At 41.4% G+C, this 21,754-nt stretch overlaps 1 protein-coding gene across 1 annotated transcript in view; it reads left to right on the top strand.

Moving 5' to 3' along the window:
• The first annotated feature begins 4,732 nt into the window (after window positions 1–4,732).
• The window catches only part of myo3a (myosin IIIA), a 47,326-nt gene continuing 30,304 nt past the window's right edge, over window positions 4,733–21,754 (top strand). Inside the window, exons 1-5 of the mRNA XM_022748761.1 lie at window positions 4,733–4,909; window positions 7,218–7,352; window positions 14,913–15,017; window positions 15,474–15,573; window positions 19,819–19,895. Coding sequence (XP_022604482.1) covers window positions 4,742–4,909; window positions 7,218–7,352; window positions 14,913–15,017; window positions 15,474–15,573; window positions 19,819–19,895 — 585 coding nt within the window. The 5' untranslated portion in view covers window positions 4,733–4,741. The remainder of the gene's footprint in view (window positions 4,910–7,217; window positions 7,353–14,912; window positions 15,018–15,473; window positions 15,574–19,818; window positions 19,896–21,754) is intronic.

Below are 21,754 nucleotides of genomic sequence, written 5' to 3'. Positions count from 1 at the left end.
GGTGTAGTCTACGTGATACGTAGGTATAAGCCGCATACACACAAAGAAAGCTCCAGAATTTCCTATAACCACTTAAAAATGCCGGAGGATACGTAACAACATAGTTTTGTGAGGGAACTCGCAATTCTGCAATTAGGTTTTATAAAAAACGGGTCGGGAGATCTGACAGTAAACTCAAAAAATTTGTTTCGCGGTGTCCCGCCCACAGCACCCTCTGATTGGTTACAGGTCACGAGACTTAGCCTATCAACGCCGACGCCTGCTGTGTACACAAACAGTCACGGGACAAGAGCAGCTCCGGTTAGCGACCGGAGCCGTGTGTCTAAGGTAAGACAGCAGACATCACTTTAATAAACGTCACAATCCTCTACACTGAAGTTACAACAACACCGCGCTCTGATGAACAAGTTCACCTGTTGATCTAAGACACACCGAGCAAGAGAGAGAGAAGGGGAGAAGCTAACGCTAACAGCCAAGCTAAAGAAGCTAGCATAGCTGAATAGCATGTAAACAACTGCAATCCCGCAGAATGCCCGCTAAAAATAAAGGAGACTACACCATTGGCTGCAAATGCATCTGGCAGTTACATTAAAATAAAAGCCAATATTATCACAAATACAATCCATTCAGTTCATTTTGTAGGAGCTATTCGTTTTATTGTAGCCCCTGTCTTTTGACTACCTGTTACAAAGGCGAAACACAACAGTAGCTAATATAGGCTGTTTAGCTAGCTAGCACTGGGCTAACCACCTTGGAATAATGTGGTAACAACTTGTAATAACGCATGTTTTTTCTGTTCTTATCTGTTTTCTGTTCTTTTTCTGCCAACGTTGCGTTTTATGCAGCAACTTAGCATGCCAAGAGCTCCTGTGTTAGCCAGCTAAACAGTTAAATCTCTACCGAGGATTTTAGGGATGAATTAGATCTAATAATACAAAGAAAGTGTGTAACTAGAGAGTGATAAGGGCGGTTTTTTACAACCCAAGCTAGCAACCGAAATGTTAGCTAGTTCTACTAGTCATACATGTACTGCTTTTTGTGCCATAACCTGATCCACTGGTCAGTTACTGCTGATCTTCGCAGCTATTGTTGTGTCTATTGGCAATAATTCTGCCAATATCTCAAAATGCCAACGGTAATGATTTGTTGATGCGAAAATGCTCCATCTAACTGAGTTCATTTGAAGCAGGGTTTTAGATACCACCAGAGCACTTAGCTGAACTCTCAGTCCAGCTCTGGCTCAGCCCCACAGCAGCTCTTTCCCCAGCAGCGGCTGTGTAATGGGACACTGCTAAACGATGCTGAGAGCGCTCCAGTGCAGTCATGGCCTGTTACACCTGACTCGCTCCTCTAGACCATGCACTCGCTTGTTGTTAGCTTGTCTTCTCCGGGCTAATTTATCACACTATCAGACTCATCGGCTGTTGGCTACTGGACGTCCTCTGGCCTAGAATTAATTACTTAAACTGATAACTTGAGCCTAATAACTTTGGTGTGCGCTGCAATATTGTGTTCCTTATTCCTGATGTATAATACATAGCAGAGGAGGTTGGGGCACGCAGGAACTACATCTTTACTCTTGCCTGCTAATGCTATCATCCACAACTGATACCCAAGCATGTAAATGCACTTAAGAGTGAGTATGATGATGACTTTCGGCTTTTTCATGTCACTAATGCTACTAATACTAACAACTAAAAACTTACTGCATGTATTTTCTTGCCTGGCCTAAAAATGTGTTAATCTTTTATTTTCTGCCTTGCCTTAACAAAATGCAAAAGTGGGTACTTCATTTGGGTTTCTTATTTGCAAACTCTGGGAGTGGCTCAACACACTGGACTTTGTGTTTTTAGCTGTATGTGCAGTATATGTATGTGTGTGCATGTGTGTAAATCTTTGCTTTATCCTTACCATACAGTATGCGTCTCTGTTCGCTTTGTTCCCTCTCACCATCAGCCATCAAAGGTCAGTAAAGGTAAATATTAAAATTTAGTTGTTGCTATAGTTGGCTTTTAAGATTTTTATCTGGACCATGTAGGCTGTGATTTTTGGCTAGTTTTTCTAAACCTAAATCCTGAACAAATTATGTTATCAATTAAAGAGCTCTTAATACTTTTATTAGTGTTTGTATGTTGGCAAAGCCAGGTACACACCTGTTATCACAGGATTGTCTTGGTTTAGGTACTCTAATTGAAAGTATTTCGCTTTTTGACATTGATGTGTCCATCGAGGAAGATTACCTTGGCTTGTAGACCTGCTGTCTTCCTGAGCCAAGGTTAAGCCGAAACTTTAACCCACTCATCAGTGTCACAGATTAGTCCGAGTTGGTGTCCACTTTTTGCCAAATGGATCCTCCGTTTCCACTAAGAGCTTCAAATGGCTAAACCTCTGCTCAGATCAAAGAGTATATTTCCACTTAGGAGTCTTTCACTGTCATTTATCTTTAGTTTCTGATGTAAACAATGTAAAATGATCATTTGTAAAAACCCATATTGTTTCTTTCAAAACCACAGTAGTGCATCTGTTCATACACTAAACACATGCTCAGTTATACATCCATGATACAGTTCATTATTTGTGCACTTGTACGCAGACTGTGGTTAATGCCACATCCTTATACAACTAACTAAAAGTGACAGCCAGCCAGCGCTCCAGGCTACACAAGGTTAGATAACCCAACGCATACACACACACACACACTCACACTCACTCACTCTGTCTTCTCTAAGGGGTTATTTCCTTGCAGCCTCTGCTCCTGTTGGAGGTGTCCAGTGCGAGTCCTTAGGTTTCGCCCTCCTGTCTCATGTGTCACAGCATGTTGTCACATACAGAGGCAGTGATGTATTATTGAAGACGTTTGCAGGTAACTTAGGCACTGTACATTAGGCAAACATGAGTGCAATTACCTACATCTGGATGCATGTATAGGAGTCTAATTGCTCTGCATAGGCGATGACTGATAATATCTCTAAAAATAATGATGGTGTTTGCCAGGTTTATCTTGCACTTGGGTGATTTATTCACAGTAACTCAGTCAAACTGATTTAAATCATCAAAATGATCATAACTAGTTTAGATAAAATAACTACAGGGAAGTGAATCTAAGATAGCACCCTGGGTAGCAATCCGGCCTGAACATAAATAAAGTGACCACTGATAATAAAAAGAGGAATGGCCCTCTCTGCAGCACTGTGCACTAAAGGCCTCTAACCAGCTTTCCTTTGTGTATGAATGGGCATCTATATAGGGAAAGGCTCATGCTGCAAGAGTGGCTAATTCCTGCTAATCCCAGCGTATCTCCTACCTCTTAGCAATGGTTTCCAATGGCAGCCCTGGAGCAGGGGGAATAGCTAGTGAGATTAGCTGGCGTTAGCTCCTCCTCTGTGGGTCACACTCACAGCCAGGCCAGGCTAGCCTACCACTGCTTCCATGTTAACCTTTTGCACAGAAATGGATTAATCATATTTTGAAAAAATGTCCTACATCTTTTTTAGAGAACAATGTAAGTTTGCTTTACTTCATTCTGCTATTGTTGTTGTTTTAGTTTCGGTGATGTTTGTATTTTTTGCAAAACTGTGGAGGCAGAAACAGGCCCCCCCCCCTTTAACTTGAAGGATTTATGAAAGGTGTGTTTGTGTGGAATTTAAAAGTGTTTCCTTTTTAATCATTATTTGTTTGGCTCTTACTGTCTTTCTGTTGCACATTTCCATGTAAAGATACAATCCTGTTATTACTGCATTTAATGACAGTGCATTTATTACCTTGTCTTTTTTTGGAAATAGTCTGATAAATGTTACGTCTGTGATCTAAATGCAGAAAGAAAAACAAGACGGGACAACTGATATGGGCTTTTGAAATTGAGACTCTGCTTTGATTGGCCCTGAAAGTAGGAAACGCACACCCCTCTACCAAATAACTGACATCAAGAGATGTATTCAAGTTCTCAGTCATCAGATACACTTAATGTAAAATTTAATGTATAAACATGATTTAAAATCCCAATTTAGCACCTTTTGAAAGACAATCTTCAAGCTTTAAATGACAAACCTTAAACTATAGATTCTGATTACTGATTGCCATGATCATTAAGATTACATTTTTGATAATTAAGCCTTTTAATGTCCTGAAAATAAACCTTTTTTATTTCAGCATGACTCAGTCCTAATACAAAAAAGTCATAATATCAACCTACGTTGTAATCCCTCAGTCTAATCCCTTTGTATTGTTTATCTGCACCCAGCACCTACAGCTCCAGCGTGTTAAATCCAATATAATAACACAGCATCGGCCTTACAAATAACTACAAACAGTCTTTGTGCTGAGAGATGGTTGTCTGTTTCGTTGCACGAGAACACACACTCTGTCTTGAGTGCTAACCAGCATCTTTGGAGGTCTGTCTCCACTAACTGAGATCCAGCTAATACAACCGCATGACCATGCTACAACTTTTTATTCAGCTTTTATTTGAATTAGTTCCACATTTCCAGCTCTTCCAACTCATTCCCCACTGTCATTATCAAACGTTAACCTGCCGTTTGACCTGTGTTAAACATTATCTGGTGGACCAGTTATTTTATTGCATCAATATAATTGCGTTCCTTTGTGTTTTATGTTTGTTCAGACATTGATTAATAACAGTATAAGCACACCGGCCACATGCAATGCTCTCTCCCAGCTGCCGCCTTCCCCCTGTCTAACAGTGACCCATGTGCTTTTCTTTCAAAGGAGATCTCTCCTGAAGATGTTTCCACAATCAGGGAAATCGATTGTCTTTGACAACTTTCCGGATCCCACTGACACCTGGGAAATCATCGAGACAATCGGGAAAGGGACCTACGGGAAAGTCTACAAGGTGCTCAACAAAATCGATGGAAGTAAAGCAGCGGTGAAGATACTGGATCCCATCCATGTAAGTTGACTTTGAATGTCCAATATGAATGATATTTTTTCTTATGTATTACTACTCTCTCTCTTAGTTTAGTCTGAACTTCACTTGTTTTGCATAATGCCTTACTGTGTGCCACACGTGTTGCAGTCAGTGCTTGTTAAAGCAGCTGTAAGCTCGTGCTTTGTTGATGCCCTTGGTGGAGGCACACGGAGGACATGTTGCTGTCTTGTGGCCTTAAACCTGTCACATTTATAGCATCTGTATTTTAGAGTTTTAGACACCAACACAGATTAAATCAGAACATTTTTACTTCTTCCTTTTTTTTTTACTTTCAGTATTTCTCTCTGTAAATTTGATAGAATGGCTCACAGGTTGCAAGGTGTAAGGCTATATATATGTCTATATGTGATAGACCTGTGACCTGTCGCGTGTGTCCCCTGCCTGCCGCCCAACGTCAGATGGGATTTGCTTATTAATCTCTGGTAGATCTGATACGTCATCAACATAGCGACCGATTCATTAGCCCTCCCCTTGACAAGATAAACATCATGCTGCTGTGCTCTACTCTCTGCATAGGGCGTATAGAGAGGAGATTTCTTCTAACTATTCTTCTACCATCGCATTATCTCAGCAAACTGCTTCTGATGAATTGTTCTTCATCGTGCATATGCAGCAGTCCTCTGATCATTTTTCATCTCCTCTGCTTGTGCAGGGCTTTAGCGTTGAGCCAAAACATATTTGCAGCAAAATTTGGCCTCAAGCAAAGAACAAGTTGACATATAGCAGAGATGCATGATGTTACTACATGATAGTGTGGGAGGGATTCATCCTTCAAAGGAGAGAGCGACAATATTTTCCAGTTGGTGAACGTTACTTAGGAAGACATTTCTGAGCAGTAATGAAACGGAGCATTTATTTAGATCATTTTCTGTCGTCTTCTGAAATACAACACAAGCACAGGTCACTGTTTAGCTACTGTATGACTTTAAAGACAAAGGCTTTCTTTTGCCAAGCTGTTGTAAAGTTATAAAACAAAACTGCCATTATTGATAAGTTGTCACTGTGTATCTATCCTGTATAGACAGATAACGACCTCTGTGTTGTCTGTTTTGAAGGCACAGTGAACTGTATGGCTTATTTAGCAGCTCTAATGAGCAGCTATTTTCATATATTAAATCCAGCCTTCGCCTTAATGAAAGTCTCATTAGACTTTTTATAAATTTGTTACTGTTTCTCATTATTGAGAGATGATTATCTGCAGACCACTAGTCTGTGAGGACCGTCATTACCACCATTTTGATTGCTGGGCTGATTATTTCATGTATAGATCTATAAAAATAGAGTATATCTACACTGAAAAGTCCCTTCATGTGCCAGAGTATCCTTGGTTTCAGGATTATGAAGCACTTGTGATTTTCATTCTCCTGCCAGTTTCATTTTTGGTGAAGTGTGTTCAAGAGTGTTGAATAAGAACCGTGTTAAGAAGTATTTTTGCCTCGGGGTTGAGCAGTGATTCCCAACCAGGGGATCATGACCCCACAAAGCAGTTGCAAGATGAATCAGAGAGAATTAAAACCATAAAAACCATGACAACCAAAAAAAAAAAAAAAAAAGGCTTGCAATCCCTGTGGTAGAGTACCATGTATTATACTGCTACAACAGACGTGTCCTCTTATAAATAAACTCAATAAACCTCAATACACTGATGGAACATTTACAGAAATTATAGTGTATAATATTGTTTTATCTTGCAAACTGTAAAGAGAACAGTTCCTAGAGACTCAAATGATAATCTAATATACTGTACATCGTCACTGCAGGATGTGATACAACTGTACAGACATAAAGCTTGACTTAGTTTGGTACATTAAATGTATATCAGCTAGATTTCTACGTAAGATAGTCCTGTCCTCTTGTTAGTCTTTATCACACAGTGTGGGTGCAACATACAGCGGTGGAGTATCTCATGATTGCTATAATCAAGATGTCCTGGATTTGCCCTTTTCGCCCACACTGTCAGTGATGGAGGCTCGACATGCTGCCCTGAAGTAGCGGCTGCAAGAAAAAAGATAGTTCAGCATTTTCTTTGTGAGAGTTAGACGTCAAGATGGGAAAAACTTTCATTTCTGTTCTCAGCTAAGTTTTTAGCTTAGCTTAGCATAAAGACTGGAGGCAAGGGGAAACAGCCAGCCTGGTTCTGTCCAGAGCTAACAGGAAAAAAAAAAGTTTTTTATGATATGACACGTCAGTGGCAAAAAGCTTTAGATAGAGAAAACATGACTTTTGTAAAATTGCAATTTTAAACTGATCTGTGTCCTTGTTTCTGCAGGATATAGATGAGGAGATCGAAGCAGAGTACAACATCCTCAAAGCTCTGTCCGACCACGCCAATGTTGTCAAGTTCTATGGGATGTACTACAAGAAGGATGTGAAATGTGGGGACCAGTTGTGGCTGGTGCTGGAGGTAAGAGCGCTCATCATATTTGAATAGAAAACCCATTGTGTGTTTGTTACAACCCATATATTTGACTGAGGACTTAAACAGCATTTGTGTGCATACCATGGCCGTACCGTGCAGACAAAGAGCGTGTAAGTGCAAATTAAAGGTCCGATTGTACTTCTCACTGCATGTCTCACCAGGTATATGCAGTGGTGACCAAATCTGGCCAGGGATTATGTTACAGTTTAAGCCACCATTGGCAGTCTAGGAGTTTACTTATAGGCCACCTGGGGGATTTGGTCGCGGGCCAGTTAGCATCGTTGTGGTGTTGGGGGTGGGGGTTAGCTTGTGTGTCATAGACGCCCTGCTGAGAGCAGGGATTTCTGTTTACAGGGGCTGTCTCAGTGAATTAGTTTATACAAATGATAGGTTGGAGCAGAGGCCAACAAGTCTATTTTCTGTTGTTTGGATTTTGGGTAAAATAAGATGAAATGGTGGAAATAATAGGACATTGTTTGAGGTTGGTAGATTTTCGTATTTAAACTGCTCAATTTGCCATGTTTAATTGGTGACTGAATGATTGAGCAGAAACAACACTGCATTTGACTTTTAGACTGCTTTTCTTGCACCTGCTCTTGAACAGCAATGGTTACATGCAGGTGTGAATTTATGATATTTTATGCAAAAGTTCAAGGGGACCTTGGTGCTGCTGCTGCTACTTTATGTTCATCTAAAAAAGCCGCCTTGCCTCCAGGTCCCCAGTTCTTCATCTTTCATATGTCATTGCTTGCTGTAGCCCCTTTTGAAATGTCAGCTTCCAGACAAACATGTAATGGAGGTCAACCTCAGAGGAAGGAAAAGTGTTTGTGGGGTCCAACGCAGTGGAGGATGTCACTTTTCTTTGCCTTTTGACTTTTTCACTGTGTAATTTTGTGTTCCTGCTTTGATAGCGAGCAGTATAAACCTGGAGACGTCTGGTAAACACCGGCAGGAAACCTGAGGAGGTTTGATAGGAAAAAGAATGCAGGAAATGTGTCACAGCTATGGTCCATGAGGTCTTTCAAGTAGTTTTAAAATGTGTATGTTTATATATATATATATATATATATAAAGCATAAAGGGTACAATAAAGAGACATTTTCATTTCTGTTCATCTTGAAATATCCAGTCTAGTTATGCGGCATTTCTAACCCTCAGTGGATTGCGTACACACGTGTTGTCTTTGGTTTCAAGGTAACTTTTTCTGACTCCACTTAGAAAGCAGTGACCATCAGTTCAACAGTGTACCTGTTCCCTTTTCCATTATCAGGTACAGCACTGCTAGAACACAGCGCCCATATTTCTGTAATCCAAGCTCAATGGTTCTGCATCAACAGCAGCAGTGTTATGCTAACCCAGTAGATAGTTTTCACCTCTCCAGCTTGTGTTTCCTTCACTTTTCATCGCCATCCTTCCTCCTGACCTTTTGTGGAGGACTTTGCTCGGATATCAAGTACGATCTAAGATGATGAATAATCAGAGCACAGGAAAACAAAGGCCTGTATCTGATAAGGTAGTTCTTGTTTTGCACTGTACTGATTGGTAGATTTATATCATGCCAGTTGTTTGTTTTGTTTTGTTTTTTTTTTACATTTCAGGACTCAATTTCTATGAGTAAAAATAGAAATATTGTCTTTGCGGATTGCATTCAGCCTTGCTACTTTGTTTACTCCCTGTCCCCTCCGTGGTTCGCTCATCCATTTTCAACATTTCCCTTGCAAAAATCTGCAGCCAGCAATCTAAATCTGGTGGCTAATCCTGAGGCTGAAATCCCTGCCTGACAGTTTAGCAAGTGGCTGTGTGGAGCTGAGTGTGTGTGTGTGTGTGTGTGTGTGTGTGTGTGTGTTTGTGTGGTCTGAAGTAGATGCACATGGGGTTTTTAGGGGTGAAGGGACAGGAAAGCAGAGAGTGGTGGTGGTCATTCACCATGGTTACTGTCCCTCCTTTCTAAACTGTAATTTTCCATCCTTTAGCTCTGCTGAGAGGAGCCTTTCTCTGCCCTGTGCTGACAGCAGACCTCTCATTGTGAGCAGAATTCATACAAATTGCATCCTCTACTTTGTTAGCCCCTCATTGGAGTGTGCAAGCTTTTTGGCTTTGCCCCTGTAGTGTGCTCCTCTATGGGTTCGAATATGGGCAGAGAAGAGCGAGCTTTCATGTGTCACGGTCTAAATTTGCTCCCAGAGAGCTTAAAAATACTTCAAAGATAGCGACGATGGAGTGACTTTTATTCTCTAATTGGAAATAAAAACCAGATTTGGGGGATGCACATTTCAATTGTGAGCTCCCACGTTTCATCCAGAGGCTCTGTTAAATGAAGGCCAGTGCTTAGTCCAACCTTTTAAAAGCTCATCATCCAGAGATGTATCTCATCTTCTATTATGCAAAAATGAAAAGTCACGATGTTGTAATGCTAAATTGAAATTGCATTACTTTGTGCCCATATTTATGGAAGCTCTGAAAGGCAAGTGAATAAAAAATGTCTTGCTCATCTATGAAAACAAGCCCTGAGAAGCAAGTAAGTATTTATTTTTGTGGGGAAAAAATTATATTGAAAAAACTATTTATATACTTGGCCAAAAGCTTCTAATCTCTGCTGTGAAACATAATTTCAGTGATCCATTTAACGTTTGCTTTGGTGCCTGAAATCTTTGCCGAATTACCGCTTTTACCTGTTGAAAACTAAATTAAAGTATTTAGGAAAGAAAACCTGTCAATACAAGCTCTGACAGTCCACAGAGAATTATGTACAGGCAAAGCGCTCATCAAGTATTTAAAAATTCATGGGCTCAGTCATTACAGGAAATGGAAGAAGTAACTGGGCATGAAGGGCCTTTTGTAAGGACCAAATTTACGTTGGTATCGTCGAGAGTTTGTGCAGAGATTGGAAGAATTTGTCAAACTGTCTCTGCAGCGCCACATTAAACATGTCGTTGTGGGAGAGATGCAGAAAAGGAGCCACTTCTGAATAAAAACACCACTTGACAGCCCGCCCAGAGTTTGTCAAATTTGTACTTTTAGAAGAATTTAATGGCGATAAAAACATTAAGGTTTTGGGGATTTGGTCGTGAGTGAGAAACTCGTGAATGAAGCTAAAGTTACTTGAGAGAAAGGCGATCCACATGCAGGCCTGAACGTCCTTGAATCTGAAGGCAAGTATGGAAGAAACTCGAGAAACCAAAAATCAGAATGGCTTTAAAGAACTGAAAGGATATATTTGTAGTTATATTTGTTTTTGGCATTGTCTTTATATTGCAACATCTCCAGTTAAACCAGATGCTTCGATTTTCAATCGTTGCTGTTCGTCCTCTCTCTTCGCCTCCGTGACGGACAGTCTCTGAAAGTCAAAAATAAACCTCATTTACTGCCATCAGTCTCTGTCCCGACTCATCCTGACCTCTGCAGTCATTAATTTACAATGAGGTTTAAAACGCCATTCCCTGTTCGGACTTTTCAATAAACTGTGCCGGAAAGCAGACACCTCAGCTTTTATGGCACTGTAAGCGATAAGGCCACGGCAACAATGGGAATGCTTTTCTCTGGAGATGATCCAATGCGTCTCACACACACACACACACACACACACACACACACACACACACAGGGACTCACACGGACTCACACGCTTCATTCAGTGCTGCGGACATGATGCAGCCCCAAATAAAAACACAACGCGTGTTTATATTTGCAGGAAAAGGCGCATCAAAGATAGTTGAAGTCAGCACCTGTGTGGGTTTCTCCCTCACCGACCCGTTTGTTTCATCTTTACGTTTGTTTCATCCACTTCTTTTGCTCGTCTTTGATCGACTACTTTCATTTGCATGACTAAACGAGCACCTGACCTCATTTGTAATGGAGAGTATGCCTCTCAGGCGTTCAGTGTATTCAGGTTATTCTTTTGAAAACTGATCGTTCTGTGAAAACTCACGTGCGCGTGCAGGATGTAGCTGAAAGATGTGAATCTTAACAAGTCTTTTATATTAAAAGTTTCTACTGCAGCCACTTCCTGTTTTATGGCAGATCAAACTGCCTCAGAATTAATTAGGTGGCATTAATTGCTGTTATCAAAAATAATTACCAGCCATACTATGTATTTAACATTTTAGTGGGTAGCTCCTTTCAGCTTTTATATGTATAGTTGGATATTATTGACGTGTTTGTTGAAAGTTTTAATTTGTACTTGTGCTGTTTACTATGAATCGCTGTAACATTGTAGTACGTGGGTGATCCGACACAGTCAAACTGGCTTCGACTTTCCTCTTCAAACGTGCTGTATTTATTTTTGATGAAGCTGTGTTGGCAGGAAAACACATCAGTCAAAGAAAATCAGTAGTTGCTTCGCTTCACAATGATGGTATATGTGTTTTTCTTGAGTGATCTATGGCGCAGAGGGAATTATTCAAATGTTTTTCAGACTATGGATTACATAAACATCTCTACATAGCTGCTACTATAATGTACAGTATCAGTCAAAAGTTTGACTGGCGCTGTATATCATCATGAAATGTACAATTTGTGGTGCAGTCTAATGGAACTTAAGCTAATTGTGTCTCCACATCTGTGCTCAAACTTTCATTTCATAGAGAGGAAGTCTGGTTAATCCGTACAAGAATTAAATCAAACCGGGTTTCACGTATCGTTTCCACCCTGCAGAGGTTTGAGTCTTCATCACATGTCAAATAATTAATGTTCATGTCGAGCATCACTTTCTGGATGTGTGGCTCTGTGGCTAAGGTGAGAGTGCTAGCGTTTAGCTGGGCTAAATCTAGGACACCGGACCTCTCATTAATATGGATTTGTCTGTCTGCCCTGTGTAATTTAATGATGACAGGTGATATGGCAGCAGAGATGTGGACTGACGTCAGGCGCAGCTCATTGTCAGAGCACAGCGCTGTCTGCGAAAAAAAGCCTCGGCGGGATTCTCTGCTTAACTGCAGTTTGTCTGCACGTCCGATAGCAGAGAGGAGGAGTGATTAAACTCCCCATGTGGCAGCTGAGATACACGCCATCCATCCTGCAACAGCACTCTGGGCTCCTGATGGACAGGCAGATTGATAGGCCGATAGAAAACAGACACGGGGCACAGTGTTGAAAACTTATGCCAGTGCTTCGTCAAGGTCAAAGACTGTGATTCGCTCTCAGAATTACCGATTACTGAACAGCACTACCAGGCACAGGCCCAGGGAGCCACGGGGTCATGGGGCCCCTGCGAAACAGTTTCTGTCGGAAGTGACTGTTCACATCTCGTTAGAAAGTCAATCGAATGACTTCAGGCACAAAATGATCACAAAGAGATTCAAAACTACAACAAAGAGACACATTGTTTGACTTTTATTAAGCAAAAATGGATGTGCCTACAGTGATTAACATGAAGTCTACTAAGTTTTTAACCTTTTTAACATCCATATGGTATTTTTGAACATAATACAAGACATATCATGAGTGAAATAAGCAGTGAACAAACAAACAGCATCAACAAATAAAAGATGCTAACTACGCTAAGCGTTCTGATCCGTCTGCCAGTCGCCGATTTCAGTCGCAACGGACTCCTCATCTGAGTAAACGTTCTGCTCTTCCAACAGTCACCGAAACTTTGTCAGTATACGGAGAGTGAGAGTTTGGATTGTGCGTCAGCCAGTGCCGGTTACAAACTAACAATCAACATAACTAATTAACTGCGCTCACCTTATGACTTCAAAGATGTGGCTGAGTCTCTCCGATGTTTCCTCCTCTAACCGTCTTGCCTATGCACTGCTCTTTCACCTGTCAACCTAGAGCAAGCAGTGGTGCTGGGCGGGGCACAAAACCTAATCCAAATTTCTCAATGAGGAAGTAAGAGTAGATGTGCTTACTGCCTCAGTTTTTAAAAAAAAATTATTTTCACTTTAATGTGGGAAAATCACGTTAAACTAAACTATAAATCATGACAGAGTATTTCTGATATAGTTTAAAACATGTCTGGAGAGGATCTTTAAAAGTGTTCACTGTACGCTTTAATTGGACAAAGCCGTTTATAGCTTCCTGTGGTTTGCTCAATTAGCTGCAGCAAGTAGCACAGAAAGACTGCAGTCGAGCCCTGTGGGTGGAATCATAATGCCAAGACAAAAATGGGTCCCTGTTTGGAGATTTGGTGCACAGAACAACAAATATTACATGTGAGTTATGACTCTGCTGTTGCACCCGTCAGCACTTCTCTGCTTAGGATTGCACGGGAAGCCATACGTGCTACACAATGATTGCATCGTTTTCCTGCACAGTTCCATTATGCAACATGTTTTTTTAATTTTCAAAATCATGGATTTACATTGAGTGAACATCCTGCCTCCATAACCACCATGCTGCATTTTCAGCCCCGGTGCTGTGTTTTGCTTTGTCATTTTGAACGTGCACTGAAAAAAAAAAAATACTACAGTCGTATTAACGCTGTGCTGTAAAAGTTATTTATTTCTAACCTTTTCTGATATGTGCTGCACTATCTCTTTAGCACGATCGCCGCAGGGGACTGATTCTTATCCTCGGTAACCACACACCACTGCACGTCTATTGCCTAATTAAGCTTTCATTTTCCAAGTGTGGGGAAATTAGTGCCATTATAAAAGAACAAGTGTTTAATACATAAAGAGTTGCGATGGAAATTTCCTCTCTAATACAAAACGCTTGCGAGTTGAAATGCAAAACACTCACAAGTCGCAAACAAAATGCAGAAGGAGGGATGCGTGTGTGTTTTTAATGCGTCTGTAGATGATGTCTTTCACCACACAGAGTGACGAGGTCTGTGTTTACAAACAGCGCTCATATGCAGTATCTACAATTTCTGTTCATTTCCAGCCTTTTGCACTGTGATTGACATCTTAGCGCTTCTTTTTTTTTCTTCGTTTTCTCCTACACCTCTGGCATCTCCCAAAGAAAGGCCCAAATTAAGGGTTATTATTGTTGCCTTGGCAACCTACTGGGTAATTTTGTGTAATTTTCCAAGAGGGATTGCTATTGACGGTGGAGTCCATGTCTAGATGCAGTACACCACAAGAAAACACCTATAAACACAGAAATGAAATGTTTCTCTCTCTGTGAAGGAGAAGAAGCTGAAAGATGCTGATTTCCACCTGAGTACGTTCTGTTTCCACTCGGCCTTTAAATGCTGTGTGATTTCCTGGCATTGTCTGAAAACATAAGGGGATGTACTTAATTTGTAGATGATTTGTAAGTCTTTAATATTTACCGCGCTTAGTCATCACGGCGTAGATTTAAAACCCTCCTCACAAAATGTACATTCTCTGCACGGGCACGATTCTCACCTCCCACTAAGCTGCCTCAGAAAGATAAGCCGCTAGAGATTGACAGAATTACTTTCAGCATCCCCCTTTTCTCACTGTGAAATCTGGTGATCAAAACATTTTCATCCTCTGCTGTTTCTTCTGTGAAATTCTTCGTATCTAAGATTGCCCCAGATTCCGGCACATTGTGTAAGCCGAGCTATAAGTGCTGACTCATGTTGAGGTTTTTGCTCATTGTTTTTCCGCTCTTTGTGGCTTTTCTCTGTCGCAGCTTTGCAACGGTGGCTCAGTGACGGATCTGGCCAAAGGCATGCTGAGGAGAGGAGACAGGATGGATGAAGCCATCATTGCCTATATCTTGCGTGAGGCCCTCATGGTAAGTCAGGAGGAGAGACAGTGCTTCAATGAAAACAGGCTAAAGGAGCTATTTGTAAGTTTTGCCATCGCTACACAGCCGGCGTTAGCATTAACAGTTGCACCGAGAGCAACGCCAGTGTTAACTCTTGTCTCTATCACTTCTTTTCTCTCACTGAAGTTAGCATGCTAACCAGCTAGCCCCCTCCAATCTGCCCTGAAGACGCAGCGCAGCTCAGAGGGGCGTACGTATTATAACCCCTTGTGTTGTAAACGCAACAATGGCTGAAGCTCTAGTCAAGCAACAATCACCACCACCACCACCCCCCCACCCCCCACCCCCCCTGGCAGGAAACCACATTTGGCGGCAGAGAAAATTTCCAAATAGCTCCTTTTTAAACGAGATAATTTTAGAGGCAGGTGCTTGCCAGAAAAAGCTGTTAACCCCCACCTCCCCCTTTTTTCTTTTTCCCCAAAGGGCCTCCAACACCTGCACATCAACAAGACCATCCACCGTGACGTCAAAGGCAATAACATCCTGCTGACGACGCACGGAGGGATCAAACTTGTGGATTTCGGTAGGCGATGTGTCATCTTAAAGATGTGCTTTAACATCGTGTCTTTTTTTCAGCACCGTCCTCGTCTAATCAGTGAAAATCATGTTATGGCTGTTTAACAGAAGAGGGTCAAATCCATTTACCTTCAGCCGCTTGCCAAATATATTGTGCCACTAATTAGTTTCCTCGAGAGGTTGGAATACATTTACACAACCCGACAAGGTGGCGGACGATTATACTTTTCCATTTCACCCTATCTTTTCCATTCTGCCGCAGACGGCAGAGGACATTGTTGCTATTCATCGTGTGTTTGCCCTGATTTGCTTTTGGGTTTTCTTAACCAAATGAGGCGTTCAGAGCGGCGCAACATAGTTCCTGGATTGAAGGCTCATGATAGGCAAAGTGATTCTGACTATTTCCAGGGGGATGACTCACCCCCCTCCCCCCAGGTTTCTTCAGTTGCCTGTTTTCATTACAAATAAAATCCCCACTCATGTGTATTTGTGTGTGTGTGTGTGTGTGTGTAGGTTTGCATTTAGTCTGCTAATTGCGGGCTTCTCTTAAAAGCCTTTTCTAACCATGAAGCACAAAAGTGAAGTGCACAGCTCTTATATAGGGAGGAGGATGAGGGAGGGGGGGGGCATTAATGGAATCACTTAATATGTGAATGTGAAGTTGCTAATATGGAGCCGGGCCACCTTTTGCTTTCCATTCTCACAAGACTGTCACATAGAGATTCTCGACCCCTGTTTATTGCACCAGTTTTTAAAGAGTAAAGCCCCGAGGTCTTTACGGAGGAAGACGTTAGAGATGTAATTCAAAATGTTTTCTTAAATGTTTAGTCTACTTCCTGTGAAGCTGAATACGTGGCCTTGAATCTAAGGTCAAATGTGAAAATATGAAGATGTGAAGACTTTAAGAATAAAATGTAAAGACTCTTACATACCCACGTTAAACACAATATCTGAGCAAGTATAGTTCGTCAAACGAGGATACAAGATAAGTTTAGACGTTATACAGTTCTGAGCTTGTTTAGCATAACTGTGCTCAAACACATCTGAATAATTGAACATATTATGTAACCAATGGTCACCGCCGCACTGGAGAGCAAACACACCGGTGATGTGGAGACACAGGCTTCACCCACACACCCACACACACACACACACACACACACACACGTTTAGTGTAACTTTTACATTAGTATTTTGTTAGAAGTGGTATTCAGTGATGATTATAATGATTATTTATTAAATGTTTTTGAAGTTTGAAAAGATGCCTACCATCTTTTCCCGGTAACAAAGTAAACAAGTAAAAAAATGTGTGTATAAAAACGGCAAACAAAGAGAAACTTTGACTATGGTAAGTTTCAAGTGCGAAAAGGTCTCACAGAAGTTATTGCACACATGAGTCTATTCATTTCAGGTGATTGGAAACCAGGCATCACAAACAACATCTCACCTTTTTATTTCCTGCAATCTAGTGATTCTTGTTTACTTCAGAACATCTTATCAAGCATCTGCAGTTTTCTGCGGCTAAACTTGTAATGAATAGATATGAAAGATAGAAAAAAAAGGTACAGTGTCTGTGGAAAGAATTTATTACATGTAAACATTGTTGGTGAAGTGGAAGCTCAAACCCTCTCTGTTACCCCACGTCGTGTTGATCCAAGCTGAAATATCTCAACAGCTACTGGATGGATTCTCATGAAATTTTGTACGGACATTCATGGCCCCCAGAGGACGACTCATACTCACTTTGGCGTTCCTCTGATTTTTCCTCTAGCAACAACATGTGATTCACATTTGAGGTTTTGAACAAAACACGTCTCAAAATTTAAAAAATTGGCAAACATTAGCATGCTAACACGCTAAAGTAAAATGATAAACATGATAATTATTTAACCTGCTAAACATCAACATGTTAGCTATGTCATTGTGAACATGTTAGCATGCCGATCTTAGCATTTAGCCTGCAGTAAAAGCGTCACAGAGCTTCTTGCATGGCTGTCAGTTCTGATTTGTACTACAAAATAGTAAAATGATGCATGCAGCACACACAGTATGTAACCTGCATTTAAATGCAGAAATTTGAATTTCTCAGCTTTCTGTGACTCTTAAATAAATGTCATGTCAGTCACCTGAAACCAAGGTGGCAGCAAACTGGAGCAGATCAGACGTGGACTCCTGTGTAATCATTGGCCGGTGAAGTGTTCGCCTGCTTTAGAATTTGGCAGCACTGAAAGAGCAAAGGTCCGTCCTGGAGTCTGTGTCAGCTCGTGTGCAGAGCGGGAGAACCGCAGGCGCAAAAGATGGCTGCAAGTCTGTACCAGAGTTTGTACCAGATACGTTATGACATCATCAAAAAAGGAAAGAAAGCAGTTTAGAAATAAGCCCAACTTGTGTAAAAGCTTGCAGAGTGACGAAGAAGGGTTAGAAAAAAAAAAAAAAAAATTGCCCGACTCGTGCCTTCCTCGGCGCTACACGCAGGCACTGCGTCACGCTGGGATTAATGGTTTTTCATGTGGAGGGGCGCACGCTACACTAAGCAGCTGAGGAGATAAAACCCCCGCAGTGACTCATCACCAGCAGAGAAACAAAATAGCAAAGAGATGGACCCAAAAAAGAGCGGCGGAAGAATGAGAGGAGCCGCTCGTTCATGGGTCTCTCATGAATATTCTAATTGACAGCGTTATCTCTGTGATGATTATTAAGTGTGGCCCACCAGGCTCCACTCGGGGCTAATGTAGTGGAAAGAGAGGGGCAGTGAGAGCTTTAATAGGGGGCTCTTTATTTCTGTATCCTCACCATAATATATTGGAGAAGACGTGTGTATGTGTGTGTGTGTGTGTGTGTGTAAAACCATAAGTTTGATCAGATCATTGTAGGTTTTCCTTGGCAGTTTGGTTTCCTGTTTCTTTGTATAAACACCTGCATCCAAGCAGAACTATGGGTTTGTGTTACTGTGTAGTGGTTTGGTGACGTGTGATCATGCGAGTGTGGTTGTGTGTGTGTGTGTGTGTGTGTGTGTGTGTGTGTGTGTGTGTGTCTGTGTCAGCCTTATGCATATATCCCCACCTGCACATGATTCTAATCCCTTTTGATGATTTGTCACAGAACCGTTTTTCCTCTGCATTGGCGTTTCTCTCCGCCCCTGGCTTTAAACCCACCAGCACCAACAGAGAGTCATTGTGTTTACTGTACCGACAGCGATGCACAGCTTTTTTTTTGCAAGAAACAAGTTTGCTGACGCTGTTGTTGTGCACACGTCTGCACACGTTTCACGTTTTGAACACATTTCACACGAGCGACCTCTTCGTTCCCTCTCGGTTCTTATGCTGCACGTCTGAAACATCTTCCGCAGAGTTAAATTCTGCACAAACTCTACACTCCAGATTCATAAGACAGTGCTCTCTGCGGCTGCGTGCCCTGCATCAGCGGATCACCTTTTATTTGTTGGTGGCCGCTTTTGTCCAGAGGCTGTGCTTTTTTTTTTTTTTTTTTTTTTTTTTGTTTTGTCCTGGCCGGCTGCTTCGGCTGAGCCAGCCCCGGGACACATCGCAGCGTGGCGTAACGCTGATTTGTCTGGACTGGACTGAAGTCACGATTGTGGGTCAGCGTGTTCCTTGTCAGGCTTTTTACTGCACACATACGGACACACATGCCCTCTCTCTCTCTCTCTGTCTCTCTCTCTCTCTCTCTCTGCAGTCCCATTTCTGCTGAATACATCCACCTCCGCCTTGACTGTCGGAGGGATGACTCTGTCCTCTTGTTATATAGGCAGATAAAGCTAACATGGAGCTAATAAATCATATAATATCTTGTTCTGAGAGTGGGTGAAATGTCGTCTCCAGCTGCCACAGCCTGTTTACAGTTGAATTGTATTCAAATCTTGTTCTTGAAATGCCCAGCAAACCTACATCCCCTGCAGTGACACAAGAATTTGTAATTCAAAGCGATCTATCATTTGTAGGAGAGAAAAAAGAAAAGCATAGCAGCTTGATGTTGCTGTGTGCATGTGTGTGTTTTGTTTTTTCTCCTTGTCAGTATAGTGACAGCTCTATCAGAGGCATACGAGATCCACTCAGCCCCATATCAGCTGAGCAGCACCCTTCTGTTTACTGTTTCCCTTTGCACAGCCAGTGTGATGTTTGAGAGAAGAAAAAAAAAAACACATGTAAAGGAAGTTATTGAGATAGTGTAAATTGTCCGCACTGGATCCTGCGAGAGGCTAAAATGGCTGAACTGTGAATTCTCCTCCCTGCAGGTGTTTCTGCTCAGCTGACGAACACCCGTCTGAGGAGGAACACCTCCGTTGGAACTCCCTTCTGGATGGCTCCTGAGGTACAGTAAAAAAAAATAAAAACGGCCTATAAACGCTCCCGCAGCCTGCTCCCTTTCCACTACATTAGCCTGGAGCAGATCCCGGCGGGCCACAGTTAATAATCATCGAAGAGATAACACTGTCAAATAGGATGTTCGTGAGAAAATGGAATGGGCAGCCTCCATCATTCATCTCCTATCTAATCATGGCTCGCTGCACCGGCACTGCATAGAGCCTCTAAAATAGTACACATCAGGAAGTGATCATTCATACCAGTACACAGTCACATCCCGTTATCCTTTACTTTTTTATGGTAGGTTAACTTTTTCAACTGCGTTGTATAAGGGATGATATAAAGTGAGGTGGTCCCTCGCTCTCTGTTGTCTCACTTCAGGTTTACAACAGGGACGTAGTTGCATTTGTTGCCTCATTTTCTACAAACATGGTCCAGTATTTATTTTACAAAATGTCCAAACACGTCCGTATAAGTCTGAATTAAAAACTCTGTACTAGTATTACACAGAATTACACAGCTGAAGATCCTAAAGCAGATTTACATCCAGTGCCGGTGTTTATTTCCACTGCAAGCAGAAGTGTGAGCTTCTGCATATGTGAAATAATATCTTCTGTGGCTCCAAAATGATCTGCGGAAGTCTAATAAACAGTCAGCTAGAGGACCGAAAACAACAATTTGAAATTTGTAGTTGTAAAAGTAAGTTGTAAAGAAATCTGTATCATCCATTATCAACATTTTGTCTGACCGTCAGGTGATTAAAACAATATTTTAAAGATAATTCATGGACTCACGAGCAATGAAAGAAGCCCACAAAGCCAATAACAACTGAACCGACAGCCGAACTTGCCTGATGTCTCGGCTGTGTAGTGAAATGATTAAATGTGAACACATAGCGCGATCCCATCTGCAACCTCGACGCTGATCAAGATTACATTGTAGGGATAACTGGTAACTTTACACTCTTCTACACAGCTACACTCTGTATCCATTGCACCTGCACCAGTTTTGAATGTACGACCTCCCTGCAGTAAATAACCTTCACTGGTCCAATCAAAATGGACATTTTTACATGAGCTTTGCATTGTGTGCAAATTTCGCGCTTTTAGAATAAACGCAGCGTGACGTGTTCAGGACACAAGGACCTGGAGGATTTTAATGTCATTTGTGTAAGATGTTCTTCATTAAAGAGTTGTGAGAACGAGACGAGTCTCGGCTGGACTCTAGACTATAAAGTCTTCGGTTCCGGAGGCTTTTTCATGTCGGGAGTGAGATCTGTAAACAATTATCTACGGTGTTGTTATTTCTGCTATTTCTTTTTGAGAGGTTCTTTGTGAACACAGAGACTTGAAGACTGGATAATAAACAGCACTGGATTAAAAAACAGACACGGTCTCACCTTCTTGCTAAAGAAGATTTGGTTATGTAACTTTGAGTTGAGGGGTAAGTTGAGTCATATACAATTATACAATATACATATACAATATATTTTTTTAGGTATATCGAATGGTTACACGTTGATGATTTAGGCTGTTATAGTGTATATTTGTCTTTTCTTGAAACATTTTACCACAATTTAAAGTTACTTTTCTTTTCGCCTGATATCATGACGACGACTGAATTTCTTTGTTATCATACATACATTGACAAAATAGTGACAGACTTTTCATTTTGTCTTCGTGTGTGTGTGTGTGTGTGTGTGTGTGTGTGTGTGTGTACTTGTGTATTACGATATTAGGATGTTGTATTCGTGATCTGGTAATGATTTTTTTCTGCTTGTCTTGTCTACGTACATAAATACATGCCCACTGAGAATACTGAGAATTGGCAACACAAACTATATTGATTTCAGACATTTGACACTAA

The sequence above is a fragment of the Seriola dumerili genome, unplaced genomic scaffold, assembly GCF_002260705.1.
Source record: "Seriola dumerili isolate Sdu_G_001 unplaced genomic scaffold, Sdu_1.0 BDQW01000129.1, whole genome shotgun sequence".
Taxonomy (NCBI): domain Eukaryota; kingdom Metazoa; phylum Chordata; class Actinopteri; order Carangiformes; family Carangidae; genus Seriola; species Seriola dumerili.
The sequence above is the reverse complement of the archived record's forward strand: the minus strand, read 5'-3'. Positions and strand labels throughout refer to the sequence as shown.